Raw genomic sequence first — 27,495 nt, 5'->3', positions numbered from 1 at the left:
TTGGTTCTGTTCCCGTTGTGCTGGACAAGACAGCTGCTATCACTATCAGATCTACTGTCCGCTCACCCATGGAGGAGCGAATGTCAGAGCTCTGTTCTCCCACGGTCCCCACTTACTGGCATGTGGAAAAGCACTGGCAGCTACACCCAGGACCATGCCCTGTCAGGGAGGAAAAAATCTTCATAAGGTTATATTGATGTGTGTTATTGGGTAGGTGGGAGGGAATAAAAGGTGAGGAAACAGGAGGATTCCCTCCTCACATACGCGCAGAGTCCTCCTGAAATTACATTTGAAGTTCCAAGGACATATTTACAACCCAGGGCTCTTCCTAAATACAGACACTGGCCCTGGCACAAGTGCAGTCTAGCACTTATTTACTATTCTGTACAGTCTTCCAATTCTTCTGATGTAACTGAACCCTTAATTGCTGCAGCTCAAAAGCACAGCTGGAATGGATTTGCTATCTTCTATCGGGTGTAGCTAAGCAGAAGACACCTGTTATGCTGCTGCCCTGCACTGCTGAAGGTATCGGAAACCTCATGGGGAATGGTCACACCAGGCCCAGGAGCTAGACTGAGCCTGCTGCACTGCAGAATTCACCAGGCCTGGTCTCAAACTCCAATCCAGCTGCAACACTTCTTGACCACAGTCAGCGCTCCTGTGGATTAGACGTTAAAGGGTTACATGTAAAACTTATCAGAGGATGCACAAGTGCTAGGCATTGGCCTTCCTGTCCTGAACGGACTAACGCATCAACTCTTCGTACTCATCCAAAAAGGAAACGTCTGTGTTAATCACATCTTGCTGGCAAGATGTTTCAGAGGTCACACATTGTGGGCCTCTGCACAGGACCGACCGTCTCAGGGTTACACATCCTGTGCCTCTCCTGACAAACATTCACCACTTTATCCCTGCTCACACAAGACTAGCTGCTTTTGTTATGTGTCATTACTAGGACCCTGGGTCAGAAATCCACTAGTCTGGTTCTCAAGTTCCCTACACACAGGGCCAGAGACAACTCCCTGTTGCTTCAGCAAAGTACCAGTCTCTTTTATTCCACCCTCTAATGACTATGGTACTTACTCGTTGCCAGCCACATTATTGCAAGGAATGTGTTTCCCCAGGAGAGGTCAGATGCCACATGTGGTTCTCAGGGGTTGGTGGGAGAGAGGAGATGTGCAATTAATTTCCTCAGGAATGTCCTGGTCAGATGCAGTGCCTGGCTGTTTCTCTGCTGGGAGGGGGCTCTTCTTTAAATCCGAGGCAAAAAGAGTGCTAGTGGCTTGCTCAAGGTCACTCGCTGAGTCAGTGGTTCGGTCAAGAGAGAAACTCTGGATCTTCCTACCATCCAGTCCTGTGCTCTATCCACTACCAAGAGGAGGAGGGTGCAGCTCCTTGCGTTCATTTGAAAGGAGCCCTGATACCTCACAGAAAACTGAAAACATGCCAAAGAGAAGCAAAAGCATGTTGCTGATGTAGATAACTTTCAGCTCTGTTTATGAAGTTGCCACGGCACATTAAGATCTAATTTTGCTGCTTTCGAATTCACCGGTTCCTGGAACTTAGTCCCCAGGTGACATCATTCTCTCCTGTTTGATGTCACGGTGCTTTCCAGAGGAACCGCGCTGTGACAGCCAACCTCTGCTGACTGACAGTAGGAGCAGCCCTCGTGCTTAGAGGAAAACCTGCCAAGCGTGAACGGACGCAGCACCGTCTGCCCGAGTCTGCAGACAGCCGGCAGCCCCAACCATAACCGACACACGCCACCTGCCTGCCTTTCAGCCTTGTGATTGGTTAACGCTGCAAGCCTAATGGAGGTCATGGAAATGTCAACTCTGTTTACAATGTCAGTGCCGTGTATTTGATTAAAAGCCTCTCGTTACTTTGCAGGGGGGAGTAAAGTTCGGGAAGAGTATTACCATTACCTCCCATGACCTGAAGCCTGAGGGCAGGCAAAACAAGCACCGAAAGCAGGTGAGTTCCCAAACGACGACAAATTGCTGCACAGGTCTTCACAATGAGTATAAATAACCTTTTAAAATCATTCTGGTCTTGTGCGTTCAACCCATGACCTGGAAGCTGGACACATTTGGTTGTATTACCTGCTCTGATGCTGGCTAGATGAATGACTTCAGATGAGTCCTTAATTCTAAGTGCCTTGGATACCAGTTGTAAAATCCAGGGGGTGGAATACACCTGTCTTTAAATACTTTCATCATAATCTAATCGTGACAACTAGCCATAACATTTCCAAACCTTACTGAAGCTTTGAAACCTCTATATGGAAAACACCATATACAAGTTCAAAGTGGCATTCAGTGTTGCCAAGTCTCACAATTTTATCTTACGATATTTGGTGTTTTCCTTGGACTCCAGTTCTTGGATTCCTCAGATTATGTGAGAATCACAGTTCCACTTTTAAAAAAGGATGCAAGTCTCCTATTCTTTCTAATTATGGAAACAAGCTTGAGAATCAGACCTGAGTGAACTCTAGAGGCTTAGAAACCAGAAAAGAAATACCACAGAACAAAATGTATGAGGTTTCACAATGTAAACTTCACAATTTTAAAGCTGAATTCTTGATGTTTTTGAAGCCCAAATTGTTATTTGACACTTCAGAGCCATCCATACTTTTATTAATAGCATTCAAGAGAAACATCCCTTTATAAAAGACTACAGCTATCCACATAGCTTTGCAGTGTTAAAACTAGTTATTATAAAAGACTTATTATAATCATTATATAATTATTATAGTAATAAGACTAGCATTGCTTCACACAACCACCCACTATGTTCTAGGTGTTATCCAAACACTCAAAAAGGAGCTCACAATCTATGTAAAATAATATATATATATATATATATATATAATTTCTATTGAATGTAAACTCAGCATATAATTGAGTGGTACACTTGTCCAGGATGGAGACATGAGAAGCTGTATGTGCAGAAAAAAAACAAGTGAAAGAATTCCTAGAAGAGAGTCTAAAGATGAAGGCCAACCTTCAAGGCTTTGTTGCTTCCAAGACCATATCTTGAAAGAACTTCTCCTTCCCTCCATTCCCTGGCACATCATATAGGATAGTGCAGACTGGGCACTTTGGGTCAGCATTCTTGCTACTAAAATGGTCATGTACTATTGCAGCCATGAAGGCACAGAGGTTTGATATACTGGGCAGGAATAGGAACACCAAGCAAACAAAGAAAGGCCTGACTGCTGCATGCATTGCATCCATTGACCCATACAGAAATCCATGGAATTGGGAATACGGGCAACCCCCGCTTAGCGCTCTTAATTGGTTCCTGAAAAAACAAGCGTTAAGTGAAACGAGCGTTAAGCAAAACTGAAAGTTACTGATGACCCAAGATGGCAACCGCAATTGTTTTTAATGCCCCAAGATGGTGACCGCAAGGGTTACAACAATTCATTGAATGCTAAGTGAAATCAGGTATTAATTTCAAATGAGCGAAATAGCGCTAAGTGAAACAGCGTTAAGCGGGGGTTACCTGTATATTTTAAGAGACCAGAGAAGATCCCATGCCCGTTTCAGCCTCTCCTTTCCCGCCTCTTGCCTATGTCATGTTCAAGCAGTATGGTTCTTCCCTTCTCCCACAGCCCTCCCTTCCCAGACTTGGAAACATTAACCACAAAAAATGAGCAGGCTTCACATGATCAAATAGCTGAAACCTAACCAAAGCATTTATGTTCTACTTCCTAGTCATACCTGATTATCATCTGCTTTTGATACAACACAAGCAGGAGAGGCAAATGCAGTGTACAGAAGATATGCTAATTATGGGGCCAATTCTCTAGTAATCCCGTCACAAAACCAGTCCCACCAAAATCCATGGGATTAATCCCCACAGCAAGGGCCCTGTTGACAGCAGCCCTAGACGGCACCTGAAGCTCAAATATTTCACTACAAACACCAAAGTGCAACAGAGATACTAAGGAGAAAATAAGGCTTGCGGAGTTTGGGGTTCACTTTGCCCTTACTGAATTCTTACAACTTCCAAACAACAGCCTGGGAATGTCAGTCTGGGTTCTTGGCTGGTCCAATATTTACTTTCAAGCAACACCGTTAGCAACATATACATGTTGCCACACTCACGCCACCCAAAAGCAGGTGAGGCAAAACTGTTTGCAGACTGGTTGGAACTCACCATGCAAGCCATTCCTTTCCCAGACTCAAAGGGCGAATCATGAGAATGCTGTGAATTCCCTAATGTTTATCTTGCTCAACAAGTTTTCATCTGACCGCATTGTTAGGTCACCCTCAGATTCCACTGAACAATGAGGGGAAAAAACCCTCTGAAGTGGGTGGAGTTTTTAACAACAGAAAAAAGGGTCTTTGTTTCCTTTACATATAGTAAGGCAGGCAATCTCTCTTTCCCTCCCCCCCAACCCCTGACAGATGCATACACCACTGCATGGAAAACAGCATTAATAGGAAAAAAAAAAAACAAAAAACTTGTGTCATTCCAGAAAGAGGCTGCAGAGCCATTCATTGCCCCTGCCTGGCATCCAGAAAGCATTCCCATTTTAAAAGATGTGCACTTTTCAAATGCCCAATCCATTCTGCAGTAGTATGTTTAATTGCAACAGAAGGCTTATTGTTTTAATGACAGTTTGTTTAAAAGGGGGGGGCTCCATAATTTATGGATTAGCAGCTAAAAGTTTAGTCTTATATTTGTTCCACTGTTTCAGCAGTTGTTAGCAAAGGAATTCTCTTCTCTGCACAGCTCCTCTGATTAAAAAGTAACCTCACTAGATTCCCAATACATGTTTGAAGACACATTTTCCTTGTTTTGTTGTACTGGAAAACTTGCCAACTGAACCTCCATCCTCCTCCCCTCTGAATCTCCTCTAGTGGCTGAGATCCATCCAGTACAGACAAAAAAATCATCCCATACAGAGAAGCTGGCTGTTGGCATGCTTTCAAATACCTCTCTCAACACAGCAAGCAGGCAGTCTCTGATACTGGTAACATTGTATATTCCCACTGAGAGATAATCATTAGGAGTCTGGTTGCCCTTTCCTGTTTGCACAGAGCTAAGGCCTCATCTTGCCTGTGGATTTTGCAAGCTATTTGCAACAAGTTTCTGAAGTCAGTAGCCAAAAAAATAAAATGGGAAAAAAAAACAAAAAAAAACCTACTTCCCCCTTTCCTGGCCTCTTTCTTATTTACTTAGCCAGATCAAAGGGCCTTTTCACCAGGCTTGTATGCTGCTGAAGTCATTTCAGATCATGAACAATGGTGAACGAAGTCTGAAAATAGCTGCCTATAGGGCTGGGAAGGTCCCGAAAAGATTCAGATTCTCTAAAGTTCTGACTCCATTGCAAGAATATTGGCCAGCCTCTTCCTTCTGTATATGCACGCACGCGTGTGCATGCACACACCCCGCTTTTGTGATGCATCATCCTGCCCCCCACCATCCCCTTTCTGCTTTACATCATCTTTCAAGCAAAAAAGGCAGGAATTGGTGGGCTGATATCCACTAGATTGGAACATTTCAAGTTGAATTCCCTCTTAAGAGAAAATGCTCAACCGCTGGCTGGATCTGAACATAGAGTAAGACAAAGAACAACGTAGGTCATTCTGGTTTATTAAACTTGATCTGCTCCACCCACCAGGATATCAGTGGTGGCCCAAACAGGATCCAGTTTAGAGCAAACCAGAGCAGACTGGAATGTCAATTAACGCAGAGAAAGCGACTGCTAAACAAGCAGTGAACAAACAGCACCCCATTCTCCATTCCCACCTTTGCCTCAGTATATGAAGGCTGGAAACTCAGGTAAACTTATCATTCTTGTCTGCAATCACTTTCCCCTTTCCTAAATTATCTGATATAAAAATACTTAGGCAATGGGCCACACCCTGAACATCTATTGTCCTGGAAGATGTTAATTAAAGCCTGGCTTACTCTTGCAATAAGGGACTGCAAGTTTGAACAGTGAATCATGCTACAGCCCCAGCCTTTTAGCAGGGCCCTTGCATGATCCAGGAACCGTAGAGCCCAGCTTTGTGCTCTGTTGTAAAATCAAACCGCAATCAGCAGTATAACTAGAAAACTGGCTCCTTCAGACAGCAAGTCATGATCTTACCACACCACAGGTACAGGCTAACAACAGAGAAAGGATCCTTGTTTAAAGACAACCTGCTACAAGGGGGAAAAACAGACCGTGCTTTGCTTGTTACAGAGCTAAAAGCCACCAGCCTAGAAAAGCAGTTAAGAGTCTGCTTACCTGATGGAGCCATATTCAGGAGGATGCTGATATCTCATCATAGGCCCATCGGATCTCCCCTGCTGGCTCATACGGTGATCACCATAGAAATGTCCAGGGTCCTGAGGTTTGCAGTTCATGGGTGGGGTGGACATACTTTTATATGGGTACTCTGGCGGAGGACCCCTGTGCTCCATCCCTTTCATGTTTGGCTGGGGAGGCGTCTGCACTGAGTTTTTGTAGAAATCATTGGAATTGGAGTTCTTGTATGGGTCATTTTGCTGCTGAGAAGAAAGAGAAGAGAGCGGAGACAGAGGAGCACTTGTGACAGGTGCGTGGGCCTTGACACCACTGGTGGCCAAGGACAGCTGCATCAGCCTTTCACTCAGTGAGCGAACATGCCCTTGCTTGAGGTCCTTGAGTCCTTCATCCTGATGGACCTTCCCAGGGCTCACTCGCTGAACTGTGGGCCGCCCTTCAGTCCTCATCTTTTGATTGGTTACCCCCGTTACATAAAATGCTGCCCCAACACTGGCATGCTGCTGGCCCCTGAAATACTGCGACTGGACTTTGGCTTCCTCATAGGTAGGGAGGTCTTCACTGTTCTGAAGTCTTGGAGAGAGCTGCTTCTCCATGATGCTGTTGTCCACCTGAATCTCCTGGCCCTGGGGCTCTTGTCGGGCAGCATGAGTCACAAGCTGATGGTCCTGGGAGCTCAGCCCGTCATTCTGAGACACTGGACTCCCACTGTTGTTGAAAGGGGGTGCATTTCCTGTGGCTTGTTGATGTAAGGCAAGAAGGTTACGGTTGTCATTTGGGTTTCCGTATCTGAGCTGCTCCTGCAGCAGACGCTGTAAAACTGTCGTAGCTGTTTGCTCTTCTGAATTCCTCATCTCAAACTGTGGTGCCTTTTGAGTGGAATGCAAAAGCTGCCCTTGACCTAAGGAGAGGAGACATGGTTATTAGCTCTTGAGTGGATCAAGCAAGGGCCATTTAGGAGCAATGGCTTGAAATACTAGAAAAATGCAGGTTAGATTGGAAAAGGTTTTCATAACAATAAGGGTCATTACAGCTGTTAGATGTGGAAAGGACCTGCCTGCTAAGGTAGCAAAGCCTGTGGAAGTGATGTAATTTCAAAACTTATTAACTACAAGCTGTAGAGCTATGTGCTAGACAGCCAATTTTTTGCTGGCTCAAAGACCTGTAAAATGACTAAGCCACATCTACACTACACACATTACCCCCAACAGAGAACTAATGGTTCACAATACTGCCATGTAGACAAGGATAAGGGGGAACTCCATGAATTCTGTTTAAACTGTGATGTCTAAATAACACCAGTTTCCCCCTAAGCAACTGCAAGAGAGAAGGAACTGCCAGACTGAGGCACACAAAAATTAAATTCTTAGGCTGAGTTTAGATCTGAAAGTCCAAAAAGATACAAATGTAATTTAAAAAAATAAATCTATAAAAATAAATGTCAAGCATGTGCACAGACCAGAAGGGCTCAGTGATCAATAACCTTACAGATTCAGATTCCCATGGCATTAGGAGTTATGGGTTTTCAGCACTTCTGAAAATAAGGTCCATTTGGACGCATAAGAACTGACGCTCCAAAAATCTATGGTCTCTTTCAAAAGTCTGAGTAAAATCAACTTGTCCTGGTCCAGGGATTAAAATCCAGGTCTTCTGAATTGTATGAAATCTTCTTTTTGTGCCTTAGCTACAAAACCACCTTGCTTCCACATCTCTCTCATGACAGTTTTTAGAGTAGATATATTGGTTGCAAACTACTGCCTGTGCTTATACTGTCAAGAGAAAATGTTCTTCTCCAAAATCTAACACAGAGAACATTTAAATGTTTCTTATTCCATAACGTTTCCTCATGACCTCCACACTGTGGCACTGACACACACACTAATGCTAACCCTTTTTTAATCAAGTGTGAAGTGGCTACATACCTATGTCCTTTTACTGAGAGTCCCTCAGTCAGAAGGAGCAGTTCCAGTACATAGGAGGACACTTGGCCTTCTTCTGCAGGTCCAAAGTCACCGCTCAGAAATGGCCTCTGTCCCTTCAGTAATTTGGATCACTTGATGCTCTCTCCACTCCCAACAAAATTCTAAGGAGAAAAAAAAAACAAATTAACTTTAGCCACCAGTTAGGACACCCAAAACTACCAAGCTTGGTCAATAGTGCTTGTCAAACCTTCATGCATTCTTCCCAAACCCAATAGTTTTGGTCCCTTTAAGGTGAGACAATCCCACTGCTCAACAATGCCTACTGCTGCTGCTTGATCATGATTTTTGCCTTGAGAACAAATGCCTCATTTGTGTGTCTGAGTAAAACATGAAGAATCATCTCCCTTCCTGCACCCCGCACACCCTCCCTGTGATTTTTAAATCCAGTTGTTCCCTTTGGGGTAGGAGGCTGAGAGGGAGATTGAGGAGGAGCAGGAATGAAAGCTGCAGTGCTGAAAACGATGCTCTGGGCAGATGGACCTCTCAGTGGTACTGCACATGTATGTAAATACGTACTATACAATGTCTCCAATGGATATAACAACTTTTGTCACAGGAACTCAAAGCATTTCATACATAAATGAACTAAGACTCGGGATGTCTCTGTGAGGCAAGCAGGAGAGCATTATCTCTATTCTATGGCCTGAGAAAATGAGGAACACTTGCTATAGGCTCCACAGAAGTATAGGACAACCTAGACATAACTCCCAAACCTCTTCTTACACCCCTGTATTATTTTTTCCCTTCTAGGAGGAAAATCATGACAGAAATGTACAATACTTTGAATAATTTTGAAACGAGAAGACAATAAAAAGATCAAAAATCATATATTATGATAAATCAGTATATGATGTGGGTTTCACCATATTTATATTCAGAGCCTGTAGGTATTTTAAGAGCAGACAATTATACACAAAGTAAAACAAAGCAAGGAAAATGGGAAAAGTGCAATTTCTGGAACGCTGCAAAAAATAAATGTACAGATGCCGTGAAAAAATGCTGACATGGATAATTTGTGTCCATCATATTATGTTCACACCCAACAAAAATTATAATAGATCTGTAAGTTAAATACTCTGGAGTGTCTGCAGCAATTTCAAGGCACAGGAACAATATCTAACTGTGGAACAAGGCTGTGTTGTGCAGTACAGTACAGCACTTGCAAGATGGTGGCTAGGAACAAACACCTAACGTCAAATTCTTAACTAGTGACTTAGTTTGAGAAGGGTATATTGAAAACAGCTGCCAACAAATATGCAGCAAGAGATCCTTTAAACCAGGCATTAAGATAGCAGATAACAAGGGCCATTTCTAGCCTCTTTTTTCAGTATTGCACAACCTAAGTTCAAGGATTCTTAGTCCCACTCATACCATCATCTAATCTTTGTTAAAAAAAAAAAGCTGCTCTAAGCAACCTTTTTTATGAGAGCGTAAAAAGGTTTTTATCCTGTAATATGATGCTGCTTTCCACCCAACTATTCCTTTTTGTCTCTACTGGCCACATGTAGTTTTTGTTTGTTTTAATAGGAAGATACAATCCACTTTGAAGGAAAAGTCCACAGATCTTGCTTCTCAATTTAAAAGATTTTTTCTCAACAGAGCATTTCAATTTGTGTGCATCTAACTCCCTCCTATTAGGCAGGAAATAGTATAAAGTTCTCTGCAGTCATTTCACACACAGACACACATGCTTTTACATCAAGACTATGTAAGCTTCTTGCAACAGCCCAGTGGATCAAGCAAGGCCACACTGAAATCCAAAAGATTACCAGCTTTGATTAAGGACCACTCAACTATTCCCTCAGTACTTTGGGTCCAAATTGCAATCCATACCTGAAAATCTGGAACAGAAGAATCCAGCCACACTATGGGGAGATCTCTGGCCAGTGTTCACTCTAAACTCTAGCTATTAGCCATGTGATAAGCCCACTTTGTTAGCTCCACCTTATCCATTTTTATTATTGCCAAACAAAACCTTGTGCAACTGCTGCAACAAGATTTCTGGATTCTGTTCTTGTGAGTCAGCTAGAAATGTTATGGCAGATCCATTTAGCTGAATATTTTAGACAATCAAACATTCAAATAACTGTGAAACAGTACTGCAGCCCAGGTGGTGTTTATTTTCGATTCTACCTTCTATTTATTCTGCTCTCTCTCATCATGTCAAAGATTTTTGCATCAAAACTACCTGAAGCACCCTAAACACACTGTCAAGGTGGAACTGGCAGTTTTGTCAGCTGGTATCTGAGGAGGCTGGAGCATAACATTTCCTAACTTATGCTATAAAGCAGTTTGTGCTGACACTTTTAAACGGATATCTACAGGCACCAGGCTTAACCCATTAAGTTCCGAGGGACATTTCACATTTATTTTTCAGTCTGCCAAACTCTGCAAGACAATGCTGGTTTCCATGTGGTTCATGCTTTCTCCACAAAGGTCAGAAACACAGGTTATAAAATGAATGTTTCAATTCCAGAGCACAATTCTGCTGCAAGGAACCAGGGAGAAGTGAATTCTGTGGGTTGAATCTATGCTGGCTGTTTTTAGCGGGCTTCTCACCATGTGTTTCTAGCACCCATGAAAGCATTGTTCTATGAACATTAACATTTCTCCGTTCTGTGGCCTTTCTTTGTGGTATTTAGTAGCGGAAGAATCACTATAAGTCCTATTGGGTCACTGAAGACAAGACTCACGTTTGCATGTCATTTTGTAGACATGTAAAAGCAGAGGCACCTACTTTAAATGCCCTATAGTTATGCCATAAGACACTTGTCACTTACCCAGTCAAACTGCCAGAGATTTAATGAAGAATTTTAAATGGTTACATTGCTCAGAGGTCAGAACAAAGCCCCATGTTTCTGTGCATCACACACATCTTCTTGAATTAAAAAAAGAAGCAAGCTTAGACAAGCAAAATGCTCACCACTCTTGATAAGTGGCTTTAATACTATAACTAAATTAAGTTGCATGGAGCAATAATGGCCTCACAGGTGAAGGGAAGCATCTCTCTTCTGCTTACGAAATTAAGTTGAATGTAAGAGTCCCTGTAAATGCCGCCTGTACATACTTGCCCTGAATTACCGTTTAGCCAAGAAGCTAATTAAATAATGCGTCAGGTGAGATGAGAACAGGTTCACCTCCTCAGAAGGGCTGACGTTCACTTAAGCACATGCAATTGTAATGCTCAATACAAAATCATCCATTCAAATAAAATTACAAAACAAAGACTTTATGGGCTTGAACTCATAAGCAAAATACTTTCAGCCTCTTCAAAGGGTGGGTTTCACAAGTGGCCTAAAGGCTTTTCTGGCCGGTACCATGTTCTGCTTTGTTGAAGATATGGTCTTGCTGGCTCCGGCTGGCTGCAGAGGAACAGTGTGGAGATGCTCAGTGAGAAAGTGATAGTCTTGAACTGCATCAGAAATGAAGCGATATCTCAAGAAGTACTTGGATACTGTGATAAAGGGGTGAAGGGATACAACAAGAACTAGGTAACAGCAGAGCTGATAGCTCGCATTCGAAGTAACCTACCAGTAAAAAGACAAGCTTCCCAGTTTGCCACATAGATGAGACAAGGGTAGGTAGGATGAAGTTCATATGCATATGTATATACTTTGAAGAGCCTAGAAATGTTAAGTTCCTAAGACGAGGACCATAAAGTTACGTAATGAATAATGCAGGTTATAACTAAATACTCTTAACTATACTTTACCCCTTCCAAAAAGATAAAATACTGTTGTAAGGATTACCCTTATGAATAAAAGTTTACTCCAATGAAAAACCTCAGGGCTGTACACCCACAATCCCCAGAAATCTGGTATTCTTTTAGTGAGCAAAACTTCCCCCAAATGGATGTCGGGTTTGGAAACCAAAGGTACATACCATTAGCACGAACGTATTGCCTAAGTTCACGCACTGTCCTAGCTCCAATTCAACCTTCCCTTTCCAAGCTGCCCGTGTCTGCTGACTGTCTCAAATGATCTTGCAGGTGTGGCACCCAGCAGGTGCATGAAGTGATGTCAGCATTACTCATTTTCATACCAGAGGGACAAAGTCACCGTACAAAAGAGAAAAACTTCCTGCTTTCAACTAAAAACAAAGAACAATGCCGCCCAGAGTAGTCCAAGTATTATACATGCTCTTAACATTAGATCATCAGGCACTACCGCAACTGGCTTCAGGACCCTAGGTAGACTGATCATCATTCATATGACTGACTAGACAAATCTAGAGTCGAGTTTTAGCAAGAATCAGTTCATCTGACAGTGATCAACTTACTGGAAGTGGGTCACAAGGCCATAAAAGCTCAGCAGGCCTAATTGACAGTTGAGAAAACCCAACTTATACCAGCCTAAGAAAGAGGAGTCACGGCATTAGAGAGAGTAAGAGCCTCCTGAGGTAACACAGCTGAGGACAAAGTGAAAACACCTTCCATGTTCTCACTTTGCACTCTTCAGTACCAATTTCCTTACTGGGAAGGACACTGGCAAGTAACTTTAGTCCAACATAATTTAGATTTTACAGTTTAAAAAAAAAAAAAAGGAAGCAGGAAAGGGTCCACAAATCTAAATGTCAGTTGAAATGTTTTATGAATCTGAGTTGCAGTATTTCACTAGAGAACTGCTACAGGATTTAAACATTCCCTAGAAGCATAGGAAAACCAGACTCAACAGTACTGCTGGGAAGGGTCAAGGGCATTATTCCTGACATCCTGGTCAAATTGCCTGACATCCTGGTCAAACTGCAAGACCTGCTCATTTAAAGTAATCCTGCTTTCTCCACTGCATGCGACAGTCTTTTGTTCGCATTCGAAACCGCCAGTGTGTCTGGGATCTATTACACGGCTACTACAGTGTACAGAGGAGCCTACAGTTTAAGCAACAGACACAGTCATTCCTGCACATGCACTGTGGTTCCACCAAAGTTAATGGAGTTTTGTCTAGGGACTGGATTTCACTTTAAAATGTTGACACAGTACAACTAGATCAACCCTGCATGGATTTAGTTACACTGGTGCAAGTTTTTGAATATAGACCCAGCCTTGCATCACATTGTCACAGGTAAATCTGGTCCCTGATGTGTGCTAAGCCAAATCCACCCACCTTGAACATCACTGGTTTTTTTGTAACCATCTTCACCAGGTTATTCAGAGCAGCTTTGTGAATTATTGTCAAACCCAAACCGCACTTTTAATTCAACATTTTAGCTTGCGCGTTCAGATCACTCTACTCCTAACTCAGGCTGTGCTCCGTTTCTGTCGTCAGGAGCCCCGTCCCACAAGTATCCCAAGCATGCAGCAGCGTCATTTTTGCTGCATTGTGTGGTTTCTTCATTCCTTTGCTGATTTAGTCCAGACCTCTCCTCAGGGCCCTCAGATAATGAAAACCATGTGAAGTTAAACTGCAGTCTTCAAAACGCATGAACCAGTTTCATCTGCATTATCAGGAGGGAGCAAAATGCTTACGGCAGATCATTTGGCCCTACCAATCAGACCAAAACATTAAATTGTTTAAGAAGAAAACATCAGAATCAGCTTCTACATTTAAAAAAAAGCAAACATCAACCCCAAAAGCTTAAAGCACAGAGACAATCGGCATACGTTCCCCAGGCAGACTGTTACTCTTGTGTAGCTTTTCCTGATACTAACTCTGAGTGTTGCAATGGGCCTAACTTAATATAAACTGGCAGAGGAAAGGGGAGAAAACTACTAAATCGTAATGTGAGCATAGAATTCCCTGCTTTTCCCAATATGTCACAGCATTAAGTTTGTGTACGTCCTGGTTTTAGCAGCCCTTGCACCTACTGAAAAGCTCCCTGTTCTACAAATAATTCTGCTGGAACTGATCATGCCTAGAATTAAGGGATTCATTATTGGGAGGAAGGTTTTGGAATCCGGCTCTTAATTTAGGAGAGAGCTATTTCTAGAAAGAAACTGAGCAAATACATATTTGACCATCTAATGGGTAAATACTGACAACTTCTAAATGATTCATCATTGTAATGGACTGTAAATGGACCTTTCTGAGAGTCTACGTACGACTCAATGAGGGGGACTGCTCTACTGTGGTAGCACAGGGACAGCCCTAGGTCACCAACAAGCCCATTTTGTTATATCAGTGTGCATCCTCTGTTCAAATGATGCTCTGTAAAGCTGATCTTAAAAAAAAAAAACAACCTATTCCAGATCTCCAGGTCTAGCTCTGGGAACTGCTAAGAGCCAAAGGACTTTGTTTACTAGTATGCAATGTAGGCCTAGTAGGATTTTCCACTATAGCAAATTTGTCTGCCTGCATTACTCCATATGCCTGTGCATCATCCTGTTTTTGTGCTAATGTGTGTCATGAGCTTGGTGCTCAAGTGTCAGGCAGATGACTTTGGTCAAGAAGCCAGGAATTCAGAGGTGCATGCACACACACACCTTGCACTTGTGTAAGTAGAATAGGTTTTTAATCACTGTAAATCTTTTCATATCTGATTTCTAGTTTAAACCAGTAACTTAGTCCTTATCTACATGGAGATGCTACATCAAGCTGATTTTTCACTCAAAAATGCAGTAACTGAATTATAATAGAAACAAGGGCATCTGCACCTCTGTTGTTCTGCTTTAAAGTCGTGTCTTAGTTAAGCACTGAATCCACACAACTCTGTGCTTGGTACAAATTAACTACTCGGCACTCTGCGCAGACATCCCATGGGGCAGCACACTGTCACTCAGCTCTATGATCTCTGACTTTTCTCCCAGTACATTATGGGCTGCCTTAAAAACTATCACGATTTCCGGTACTTCTGTGATTCCTCTCCTGCTATTGCGTTCATTTTGTCAGCACCATTTCCATGCTGCTGTCAGACAGCAGGCTAAGCATGGCCTTCATGGCAATTATTTGTACAAACAGGATGAAACACAGGCCTTTGAAGTCAAGGCAGCAGGTGGGTTGGGCTTTGTAGTTTGTGTAAGGCAGCTGATGCCACTGAGATATGGCTAATGGAGGAGGAGGAGCAGGAGGATGTAATCAAACAGGTCCTTCAGCAAGGCATTTATCTGGGCACCTCTGCTGAGTGAAGCACCACTTCTGGGCTTGGTCAGGCAGTAGTGACTTGGAGGGAGAGAAATTAGTCAGCACTGGGATGACCAGGAGTGATGGCTGAACATCAGGATATCAAAGGCCACCAGAGCTGCAGATGCAAAACAACACCACAAGAGCTCCTGTCATTGTGGAAAAGCTCCCCTCACCATCTAGAAGTTCAGCACTCCACTTGCTGGGAGCTAACTGGTTTGGTGTTGGTAGATCCACTGTCAGGGCTTTTGCAGTGGAGGTTTTGCTGTTGTCCCATGACGTAATGCTTGGCATTGCATAGGAGCTTGGCAACTTTGCATGAATGGGGTTCTTCACCTGCATAGAGCCTGTGATTGTGTACGTGAACTTATTTGCCCTTCACACCAGGGCTAAGATTTCATTTCTCCATAGTGCAACAAGGCCTGGCTGATTGCCATAGAGGATTCACCATTAATTTGAAATAGCCTACAAAGGTCCATGGTGGCAGGACATTTGAGCCTATCTGCTAGCATGAGAAAAGCGAAAGCTTAGGATGAAAGTCTGGAAAGGATCTTCTTGGGTTACCAAGTCCAGTCCCTCACTGTCACAAGCAACCACATCATACAACCCATTTCCATAAACTTATCACCCAGACCGCTATAGATATAAATGGAGCGGTGATTCAGCTTATTATCTGCTTTCCTGGATTATCAAGTTTTTTTTACTTGGGGGCCAGGACACAAGAGAGAGGTTTTTAACTTTATGCTGAGAAGCTGCAGCCCATCAAAGGAGTGTACTTTGGCAGACACAACAGTAAGCAGCAGTGTCTTGTGGGAAAGCGGGATGTTTCTCAGTATTACCTACCACACAAAAAACATGAGCCTGATGTATTCTGCACACTGATGAGAGCAGGAAGAGATCCTAGGAAATTGGTGGAAGGAGAAGGCGGAAAGCAATTTTCTGAACATTATGGGCAGCAGGAAAAGGGGGCCTCTACAAAAATGCCCTGAGTGGTCACAAAGACAGCCTGAGATGTGCTCCTACCATGAAAGCTATTCATACTGGGCTCTGGGTTCCTGCTACGAGGGTTAGTTTTGGGCACAGAATATAATAAAAGAAATGTGTTTAGTTCTACTAGGAATGTGCAACAAGTGAGAATTGATGTTGTCACTGATGGGTTAAGCGGCATCAAAATGAATGTTCAATTTTAAAAAGCCATAGCAAATTGTTCCCTGAATAAAAACAAAAACAATTAAACCAGCCCATGGTACAAACTTATGATCAAAGACTTGTGAGCTGAGGTATGGCTAAACAAAGGCATGCATGCTCACGAACTCCTGTAGGTGATGCAGGCAAAAGGGATCTTCTCATCCTACCCAAGGTCTTGGTTTTACATCGTAATCATATTATATGCATGTTCAGTTGTTACAGGGGAAACAACTAAATATTAATATGATTTTCACATATTTTGCTTTAAAATGTAGTTGAATGATTTGGACTCTGTGGCACTTTTTGGAGCTCTGGAGGTTTTCTTTAATAGAAGCTTGCTATTTGTCATATAAATTAAACAAGTTTCCCTGGGAACTTAAAAGTAATGGGGATAAAGGTATGAATGGCAGAACTTATCTCTGAGCATCCTCTGCAGAAAAGCAAACTGAGGCCAGAGTGGTGTGTCAGGAAAACACACGAGGATTTGGCTGTTCCAAGCAGGGAGACAGCACTTGCATTTTCCACATCAAATCTATGACATGACCTGTCAGACACAAGAACGAGACCTGTCAGACACTTGTCATGGGTAGCCGAAATAAAATTAGGTAGCCTGTTTAGCATCAACTTTCCCTGATAAATCACTGAGCGAGATTGCAGCACAAGTACCTCATTTACTTAGTCAGCATAGCAAATACTCATCACAATATTAATATGATATTTTAAAACAAACTTTGGATAACTCTATATTGCATGCTGCTTGCAAAAGGTGTATTGTTACTGTTTCCATTTTTTTTTTTAATGTCACTCATCAACTCTAGCAGAGCAAAGCCATAAATCCACTCTTCATTCACTGATTTTTCAACTGTTTGCTTCACACTGAATGGCTATTTATTTACTCATTTCTATGATAATATCTGGGTATGTTATTTAGAAAACACGCCTGGGTGTTTAAACACAAATTACATTGCCTTTGCAAAATTCCACTCAGGGGGTTTAACAGCAAGAAAGAGATCAACTACACTATATATTTAAAATGTAATTGACTTTATGTTCCTCACTGCTTTATTACTTACTGCTAGGTTAGATTGAGAGATTTTTGCCTGAACTCCTAAAATTTAATTTACAATTGAACAGAGCAGACTTTATAAGCAAATTATAGGAATACTGTTTTTTTATCATGTCTCCTACTATATTTAATTGTAAAAGTATTCATATAGACAAATTGCCAATCAATAAACTAGAGGTACGCAAAGAACGAAACAAATTATTTTGCAAAAAAAAACCAAACAAACTCAAAGCCTTCCTCATGGCACATGGCCTGTAGGTTTGTGTCTAGGATTCTGCGATCCAAAGCAGCTTCAGGACTCCCTCTCTGGACTAAGAGAGCTTACAAATGAGTGCATCATGTGGTCAATCTGAATTCAGAGGAAACTTAGTTGCCTGTTCTCTCATAAAGACAATGATCTAAATATAGTTTTCAGCTGATTAAATTAATATGGAGGGAAAATAATAATTTAGTGCCCAGTGCACAATTTTAACCCCCAATATGAAGGAGTTAAACCCCAGCGATGCCCTCTGGGGTACAGAACAGGAAAGAGATAAATGGAAGTCCACTCAAGTAAACAACCCTGAGTTAGACAAAACAAGCAAAAAAATAAAGAAAATTATCCAGCTTATTGTGGACTGGATTCAATGCAATGGGCTGAATCTCAGTTCTTCTGCTGACTGGCACTTTATACTGACAGCTACGGCCAATTTGGATCACTTGTACAAAGGACCAAAACAGCCAAATCCTCGCTGTATTCCAGTTGGATGGAACAAGAAGGAGAGCCTTCAACCTCATTGCTAGTCAACCGAGAATGGCTGTTCTCACACTATTGCAAACACTTGGTCTCCATGGAAGGGGGATACCTAGCAGCAAACATTGGCAACAGAGGACATTCCACTCCCACTACATTGCCCACAATGACAGGGGGAAAAAAATCTTTAAGGCTTTTTTTCCCTTTTAGAAAACCTTCTGGGAGATTTTCCCCAACCAAAAAAATCTGCCCCTAGCACCAAAAACTTGTGAAAATAGGGATGCACGCTTAAAAGTGGGGGGGGGGGGGGGGGAGAGAAGGGAAGAAAGCATCCTGTTTCAATTTTAAAAGTATTATTTGAAGAGGGAACATCATCCAGGGGTGGGGAACATTTACCAGTCCAAGAACAAGGACATGATTTCCCTTTATAACTTAAAACATGGCCTAAGCCATACAACATTCAGCTCTGGATCCAAAATCCATGTGTTTACAGGTGACAGACCACCAGGCTTTTAGGTCAGGCCAAGTTCTAAAACAAAATCTTATTAGCATTTAGAAACAGTTGTACTTTCAGTGGGATAAAAATCAACAGCACTTTTAAAAAGCCATCAACAAAAGAGAATGAAGAAATAAGAGTGAGTGGCTTGCCCCTAAAGAGGTTTTCAAAGATGGGTTCACTGATAGATAAACCCCATTTTCATATTAGCGTGGAAGAGGTAATTTCCCATTTGAACTGTCCTTTACAGTTAATAATCTGAAATAAAGAAGCATTGCTATACTTTTAATATATTGATGTTCTGAATCATTGTCAGATACCTGGCATCATGTCAAAAAAAACAAATCCGTCCCTGACAGGAAATTTGGAGGTTTACTTAATTGTTGTGTAGTGCAGAAGAGCCTTGTTTGTGGACCAGAAGAATCTAATTGTGAGGCACTGTACATGGACTACTGTATCCCTGTGTGTGAAGTTTACCCCCACTGACAAACTCATCACTTCCTGCCATGTTCAGCAGCAAAAAAAGAAGAAAGCAAAAAAAAAGGGAATTTGCAAAAATCACGTGTTTCACTGACATCATTTGGAAAGCATGGCACCAAACTGCTTTCGTCCTGTTACCACATGCCATATGAAGATAGTTGGCTTAAAAGGGGGAGAAGTGAGGAGAAAGAGAGAACCAATGTTAAATTCCCTGTATGTCTATTCTGAGAGTCTTGGGACTGTTTTATAAACTGAATGACTTGTGCTAATCAGGATACATCTAAAAGTGCAAGCCTTCATTTACAAACATAGATTTTATTTATCCCAGACAGATCCCTACCAGATGGCAATGTTTGCACACATTGTTAAGCCCAACTTGAAGAGCCCAGGCATTTTGAATCATTTTGCATTTAAAAAAAAAAACAAAACTTTAATTCCTTTTGGCTATTATGAGTGCCATATATTTCATCATAACTCCAATGGAACTTGACAAAAGTGGTTCAAAGTGTCTTCCTGGAACTCCCTCGAATGTAAAGAAGTTAAAGAATTAAAAATAATCTCTAAAGACACCCTGGTCATATAACGTCATTTGGGGAGGGGGCAGAGATAAAAGGACTTACCCACACTTTCTGTATGAATCTCGTATTTATAGCATACCCTCTCCAGGCACTCAGTCTAGTAACCTATGAAATGTGATTTTTTGAACTTAACTCTCAAGTATATACAAATCACCTGCCCTCTTACACTGTTGGAAACCCAGGCATTCAAATCACAGGTAAGGGATGGCTTACTGACCCAGCTATGACATTCAGCACTGGAGTACACACCATACGCTAAATTCACAGCTGCTTGATAGTCTGGTTGGCAAAAGCCAAAATAATCTTTGCTCCGTTTCCATGAGCAGAAGAGAGCCAATGATGTCACGTGCCACCTTGGAAGTGCAGAAGTAGCATAAAAGACGGCACACCGGCTCCATAGCTTGCTGCTTGTGCCCTGGGACCCGATTCAGCACCCTGCCAATGGAGAGACTCAGTCTCCAAACAAAACTGAGGGTCACAAAGATGAAGCTGAGACAGCGGCCACCCTATAAATTCACAACCAGATTCACAATCATTGCATTCTGCTTCCCTGATGAGCGGTGCTGGGGATACAGCAGTGCAGCCCACAGACATTTGCAGGACCAAGACAAGCCCTTGAATTGGGGCATCAGTCCCCTGGAAGATAATGAATTAAGAGGCTCAGGATGGTTTCTAGTTATAGTTCTGTACTTTGTGAACGTTATCATGATTCTCATGTGAAAAGAAAATTAGTAAGTTTTATGGAAGTCACCATTCAAAAACCATCCAGTCCAGGTAACCCAGAAAGTCTAGGCCTGGGATAAAATTCCCAGTTGTCTCCCACTGCAGACAGGGTAGCCAAACAGAAATACCAAGGTCTGCAGATCTCAGGAGATCCACTGGTTTGAAGGATACTGCCTCATCACCCCATTCCCTGGGAGGTGAACAGGAAATCTCTCTCACTTCCCTTTTGGCCCCCTCTCGAAAGCAAAGGAAGATGAGCAGGAAACGTAGCAAACTCTCAAACATGGCATTTCCTGCATTAGCTACAGCAAAACCCAGCTGAAAGGAGAAGGCTGCAGAAGTAGCCAGGTCTGCTTCAAGGGGATGGTATGCCTTTCAATACAGAACCGTGATGCTGCAAGGAGAGGAGCAGTCCCTGCACCCTCCGGATGGAGTATCGCACAGCTCTCGCTGACACACAACACTGGCAGCTCTCACACCGGACACGAAGGGCAGAGCAGGGGGGATCAAGTGACAAGCACACAAGACTAATATAATAGCACACCTGGACCATAATGTACCTGCAAGATGGCTGGACGCTAATACACGAGAGAGAGAGAGAAGCGAACCACAAAATGTATCGTTGCCCTGCTTTGGGCATGGGGTTTCATGCTGATGTTCATGCTGTATTGTCACTCCTAGGTATAATAAAAACTTCCTGCAATCATTAACTTCATTTAGGCTCTGTACAGCCCCATGCACATCAAAAGTGCCTGACAATTAAATATCCTGTTATAGACAGGCCCACACCTGACTTCTTGGGCACGGGTGACCAACCTTTTACATGGAAGAACAGACAGTAGAAACACTTCTTTCAATGTATAACTATTTTCAGTGCAGTGACAAGAAATCTAGCGAAAGCCAGGATGATCCCGGCGCACGTATGAACCCACTCTCCCGCCCGCTGGCTAACCAGAGAGGACTACGAGGGGACTGAATAGCAGCCTTCGGCTCCCCGAAGGAGGGCTCCGAGAGGATGGAGCTGCTCTCGGATGACAGACAGAACGAGGAGCAACTAAGTTGCAGCGACGGGAAGCAAGTTTAGATTAGATACAAGGAAAAACTTTCTCCCTAGGAGGGTGGTGAAGCCCTGCAACAGGTCACCGGAGAGGTGGTCCCAGACAAAGCCTCGGCTGGGATGACCTAGTTGGGGCCCGTCCTGCTCCGCGCAAGGGGCTGCGCGAGCTGTGCCCCCCCGGTCCCTGCCCACCCTCCAGAGGCAGAAGCAATCCCGCTGGGAGTGTCCCTCAAACCTCCCCCGGGGCCGACGCAGGGCTGCGACCCGGGGCGTGGAGGTTTTGGGGGCCCAGCGGCGACCTCCGCCCGCCTCCTGCTCCTGCCTCCCGCGGGCTCACCTCGTGCGGGCTCAGCGCCGCCGCGGGGGGCCGCGCATGGCCGGGGGGCGGGAAGGCAGCTCCGGTCCCGCGCGGGCTGCTCCGCCCGCCGCATCCAAGGCACCGGCTCCCGCCGCCGCCGCCCCGCCAAGTTGGGCAGCGCAGCCCGCGGCAGCGCCCGCCCCGGCCCCGGCCCCGCGGCTCCATTGGGCCCGGCCCCGCGGCCGCCGCTCGCGTTGGCGGCCCCGCCTGTCAATCGGGCGGGGAGGGGAGAAACCGGAGCCGCCGACACAAGCCTCTATTGTGCAGCGAGCCCGGGGCGGGAGCCTGCGCCGGGAAACGCGCCCGGGCCCGGGCTGCTGCCCGCACGGCCGGCCGGAGCTGCGTGCGCTTCCGCGGGCGCCGTGCCGCCGCCGCCGCCGCTCGCCCTGCGCCGGACCGTGGTGAAGTTGTAGGTTTTACATCGGAAAGTGCAGCTGTTACACACGCACCTCGGGCGGGCTCGGATCCCCCCAGGCTGGCCCGGCACCGGGACCGCCCTGACCACCTGCTCGCACCGGGGAAGGCGGCTCTGCCGGCGCCCAGCAGTGCCTGCCGCGCACACGGATGGTGAGCCTCCCGCTTGGCTGCTGGAGTGGGACGGGCTTGGCTTTGCGCCCACTTCATGGGAAGGGCCGGCTCCTCCCTGGCTTGCTCCCGCGGCCAAATGGCTGAGAGCAAGCAGAGCTCGGGGCATCCCCTGCACCCCGAGCCCCTGGGCTTGCGCCTGCGTGCGGGGTGCCCGCCAAAGGACTGGGTAACATCTGAAGCCCCAAATGGGGCTGGAGGATGTTTGCCAGTTATAAGGCCGCTTATGGTGCTGGACTGACTCACGGATTCAGAATTTGATTGGGCTAATTTGGCTTGGAATAAAGTGGGGGGGGGATTTTTAAAAAGATTGAATTTTATTAGTAGATGTTAAGAGTTATGAATCCAAAAAGATGACAAAACCAGTAGGGAAATACATATCGAGGGAGCAAGGGACTAACGTGAGGGATGGAGCTGAGGAGGGGAAAGCAACTAGGTTACAGAAAATACAATGTTAGCCAATTACACAGACACACACATCTACACGTGTGTGTGTATATACACACCCACATGTGCGTGCATGCATGCACACACACATGTACAAACGTATATGAATGCACACAAGTGTACACACGCATGTACACATATGCATGCACCCATATAGACAAGCATGCATATGCATGCACCCATATAGACAAGCATGCATATGCATGCACACGATAGCATACACGCATGCATATATGCATACGCAATGTGTGTGTATATGAGCAATATCTATGCTCATATAAAGAACATACTCATTTACTTATACCATACAATATGTATTCTCTATATAAATACATATTGGGTATCAGCTTTCATCTAATGAACTTTTATAAATATTAACGCTCACATGAGGTAGCAGAGGCTCCTGTGATGCAACATGGATCTGTGCAACACTTACTCATGGTTATTAATCTATGCATAGTGATCCAGGTTTCTTTGGCCTGATTTATCAGGGCATTAGTGCTAGAGTCAGAGCACCAGGAGAAGCAGCAAGTCAGTCACTTGAGTAAATTAGCCCCCAGGGATGTTTTCAGGTTAGGGCTCCAAGACTGAAAAAACATCAAACCCAATCTGTGCCAGCTATGTGAGACTCCATCAAGTTTACATCAGCTAAAATTCTGACTCATCATTTTTGCTGGCCAACTGCTAAAAATAATTGAAAGCAAGGCAAAAATAGAAGATGACTAAATATATGCATTTTACAGGGCACTTAAGGAGAAGCCCCTTTAAATGAGATGAGTTTATGTTAAAAGTAAAAGCAGTCCATCAGATATTCTTTCACAGGCCTGTCCTACATAGTGCTGAACACCTGCAGGTGCTATTGTCCCTCAGGATTGCACCTAAAGCATCCAGCTGAGAACAGGAGGCACTGCAGGTCTTCTTTAGACTTCAGCATATCTTTGTGGTGCTGCCACCTCCTGCAGTTCATTCAAAGCTGGCTATTTTGGGGAAGTCTGACCAATGATTTCTGAACACTTCAGAATGTGCGATGCCACAGGTATGAGTTTGCAGCAGTACAAACCTCAAGCATAGACGGGGGAAACTGTTCTTTGCACTGGTGCAGGAGCTTGAAAGTGGGGTTGGCTCCAGTACTACCACCGGTTTTGTCTTATCCGCACTTAGGGCTGTAATCAAGGCAAATCCCAAGGGTAAACGAGGCCAGGTGATGACAAGATGGCCTCTTTTCTCAAATGGGTCCTCCTTCAGCAGGACCCGTTTATGTACAAAAAATATTACTTTGTGGTCTCTCAATTCAGCTCCTTACCCCGCATCTACATACAATAACTCTCTAATCCTTTGTTTGCGAAATCTCCTCTGCGTGAATTCATTTCATTGTCTGTGAAAGCAGGATGGAGATTACTGGAGTTGATAGTGTTTGTTTTGTGACTGGCTCTTTTCACTAACTTGCAATTTAAAGAATGACAACAATGAAAAATAAGAGGGAAGAAGTCCATGCACCACAGCATTTTATCTCCTCTCCCCCCCCCTTTTGTATTTTCAGCCCATGACATACAAAACATTAACACCCTGCAATAGTCTCAACTTTTGAGCCTGATCATACAAAGTTATGTTCCTTTTCATGTGCTCTCCAGTCTTCAGTTCCTGTTGGCCTGAGGTCAAATCCTGAGCTTTGCCCAGTGCACTCAGTTCAGTGGGATTCCTCACAAGATTTGACTCTGCATCTTTCAATTGCTTTGTGCAGAAGACAGTTCTTTATAAACATTCAGAAATCTACAGTTGAAAAAATCTGGAAGCAATTTCAGAAAGACAAAGCAAACCCCCCAGAAATCCCAAATGCATGCATGTAGAAATAGACTATTTATCTCCCTTGTAATTGAAATTCATTTCATAGAAAATGTCAGAAAAACAAACAGGGAAACACATGGAAACAATTCATTAAAAATCCCATGCCATTACAGTATGCAAATATAAAAAACTAGACAAAACATGTTTGCTAGATGGTACAGCAAGGGGTGCATTGGAAATATATAGCTACAGTTAGATTAATATAAAGATTTATAAAATAAATGACCCCACCACATATCCTGTCTCCTGCTCGTGTTGCCAAAAGGTGATGATGGGGAAGATCCTGAGCAAAGAAAAAATGCAGCTTAATTTTCACTCCAACAAATGTTTAGCCTTGCTTGAGGCATGTTAACCTCAAGTCCTGTTCCTCTGTTTATTCTAAAAAACACCAGTGCAGCTCGTGCTTAAACCATGCAATCAGAGATAACAGCTTTATCTGAACAGGAAAAAAGCAAAGACAGATGTATGAAATCCAAATTCCCTTTATAAAATGTTCTTCCTTTGCATCCTCTCTTCCCCCACGTTCCCACCCAGCTCAGTACTCATAAACTGAAGCACACCCTGGCAAACCCACTGCCAGATAAAGGAAGCCAGCAGTTTTCCATACATAGATCATGCTACAATGTGGGAATTCAGGAAACAGCACAAGAAAGGGGTTCTTAATAGCCACTCCAGCATTTTCAGGCCAAGTTATGCAATCATGCAAAGGTTACATTAAATGCACTAAAAGACAGAAGATAAATATCACTGTGGAAACAATTTGGAAGCAGGAAAATAAATCTCTACCCTGTCCTCCTCCTAAAAGAGTGTTGGAGTAAACTGGAATCCCTCCACCTATGATTTTGGAGTAGCTGCCTTTTGCATTCTTTAAAACTCCTCCTTTTACGGTTTCTTCCTTCAGTAATCGCTGCAGCCTTGCTATCTTTCCTTCTCTGCAGCTAGAGTTAAGAAAGCTGCTCCACTATATGGATCACAGTCACGGCCTAGTCTTATGGTCTTTGAGGGCACGTAAATGAACTGTCTGCAGATCTTTGATCCACAAGCCAGTTCCACACAAGCTCCACCCCAGCACAGAAAATACACTGTTGGCCATGGCCCCAGAGGCCTTTATACCAACAGAGACTAAACATCACTGCAGCACTCTGACCATGTCCTCAACCTACCCTTGGCACTGGAGGCTGCTGGAGTGGGTGGCTATACGGCCTTTTCCACATTCAGGCACTCTCCCAGGCTTGAGATTTCCACAACCAGGTACTGACTGACCAGCACAAAGCAATCAAAGAAGACTCTGGCCACCAGTATCTTTATTTCATTCAGCAGTGTATGCATTTCCAGAAATCGGTGAAAGCTGTAGATTGAATGATATAATCATAGGTTCGTAGAGAAGTAGGGCAGGAAGGGACCTCCAGAGGCCAACCCCCTGCCTGAGGCAGGATCAGCCCTAGCCAAACCATCCCATACAAACCATAATAATAACCTTCTATTAAATAAAAAAATCAATATAGAAAAGAACAAGAAAAGATGCTGAGGCTAAGAAATGTCACAAATGTACAGGAACCAAGGAACAGGAAGACAGGCTATTTCCTTGTCCTTACTCTTATCACATAACTGAATCAATAATCCTGAGTTTGCTATCCAGGGGAACGTACAGTAGGTACAAGAAGAATTATAATAGCTTTGTGCCTTGGGGATCTACAAATAAGAATAAAAACAAAGCTAGATAAAAATCACCATTGCCAATGTACCAGGAAGGGATCTGTGCAGCCAAGTGAAGTGGTTTTCCCTGAGGTCACTACATCTCTCTGGTAGGAAGAATGCCAACCTAGAAGAGGTCTCCTTGGACATCTAGTCCAGGCCCCCATGTTCACCCACTTTGACCCCTCACATACCACAGCCACAAAGCACCCTGCTAAGAAACATTTCTGCAATGCAGAGGGGAGTAGTGAGCAGGGTAGACAAGGACACCGCCCTTTAAACTGCGGGGAATTTGTTAGGTTAACACGTGCTGGGAGGATCCTAGGAAAAGGACCATACCCCATGCTTCCAAGGTAGTAAAAAAAATGTCCTGAGAGGGGGAAAAAACTCCTTCCTGACCCCAAATCAGGTAGTTGCTTTGACCCTCAGCATGGGAGCAAGACCCACCAGCTAGGTGTCTGAGAGATTTTAAGTATGAGCAGGATCATCAGCATACCTCAGCCAATCTTCTATCTCTAGCTGTGACCAATGTCCAAAACTTCACAAGATGGTAAAGTGAACAAAAGAGCCAAATGATGCCTCCAGGGGGAAAAGCATTTTTTCCAGGCCAACAGCGGAAGCCCTGATGTAAACCTTGCTCACAGAGAAGAAATTAAGTGGGTTGAGCCAGTATTAGAATTCAGGACACTTGATGTGTCCAACTCTATGTTGTATCTAGTGGATCACGATACACAAAGAAAGCCCCGAGGCCACGTCCAAATGTGCATGGATATTTGGTTCCCCTGAGAAAACTAGCAGCAGTGCACCTTGTGCTGCCACTAGTTATTCCCAGGGAATGCCTGTGCCACGTGTGCTTTGGCATGCAGCATGTTACCCCGGGTGGGGTAGGTGAGGCTGGGATCAGCGCTGGGCTGGCCCCAGCAGCCTCACCTGGGATCCCAG

The 27,495-nt window shown here is 43.9% G+C and overlaps 1 protein-coding gene across 4 annotated transcripts in view; it reads right to left on the bottom strand.

Annotated features, from left to right (window-relative positions):
- AMOT (angiomotin) overlaps nt 1–27,495 on the bottom strand; it is a 77,619-nt gene that overhangs the window by 35,799 nt on the left and 14,325 nt on the right. The window contains exons 1-3 of one of the 4 annotated variants that reach the window (XM_014607228.3): nt 22,431–22,516; nt 8,188–8,348; nt 6,248–7,166 (exon numbers count right to left, since the gene is read on the bottom strand). In XM_014607228.3, coding sequence (XP_014462714.1) covers nt 6,248–7,119 — 872 coding nt within the window. In that variant the 5' untranslated portion in view covers nt 7,120–7,166; nt 8,188–8,348; nt 22,431–22,516. Of the gene's footprint in view, nt 1–1,083; nt 1,184–6,247; nt 7,167–8,187; nt 8,349–21,960; nt 22,091–22,430; nt 22,517–27,495 lie in introns of those variants that run through there. The other 3 variants (XM_014607229.3, XM_019487831.2, XM_019487832.2) reach the window with 3 other exon arrangements.

Source organism: Alligator mississippiensis, chromosome 8 (assembly GCF_030867095.1).
Source record: "Alligator mississippiensis isolate rAllMis1 chromosome 8, rAllMis1, whole genome shotgun sequence".
Lineage (NCBI taxonomy): Eukaryota > Metazoa > Chordata > Crocodylia > Alligatoridae > Alligator > Alligator mississippiensis.
Note: the sequence above shows the minus strand (reverse complement) of the source record. Positions and strands in the feature narration are given on the sequence as shown.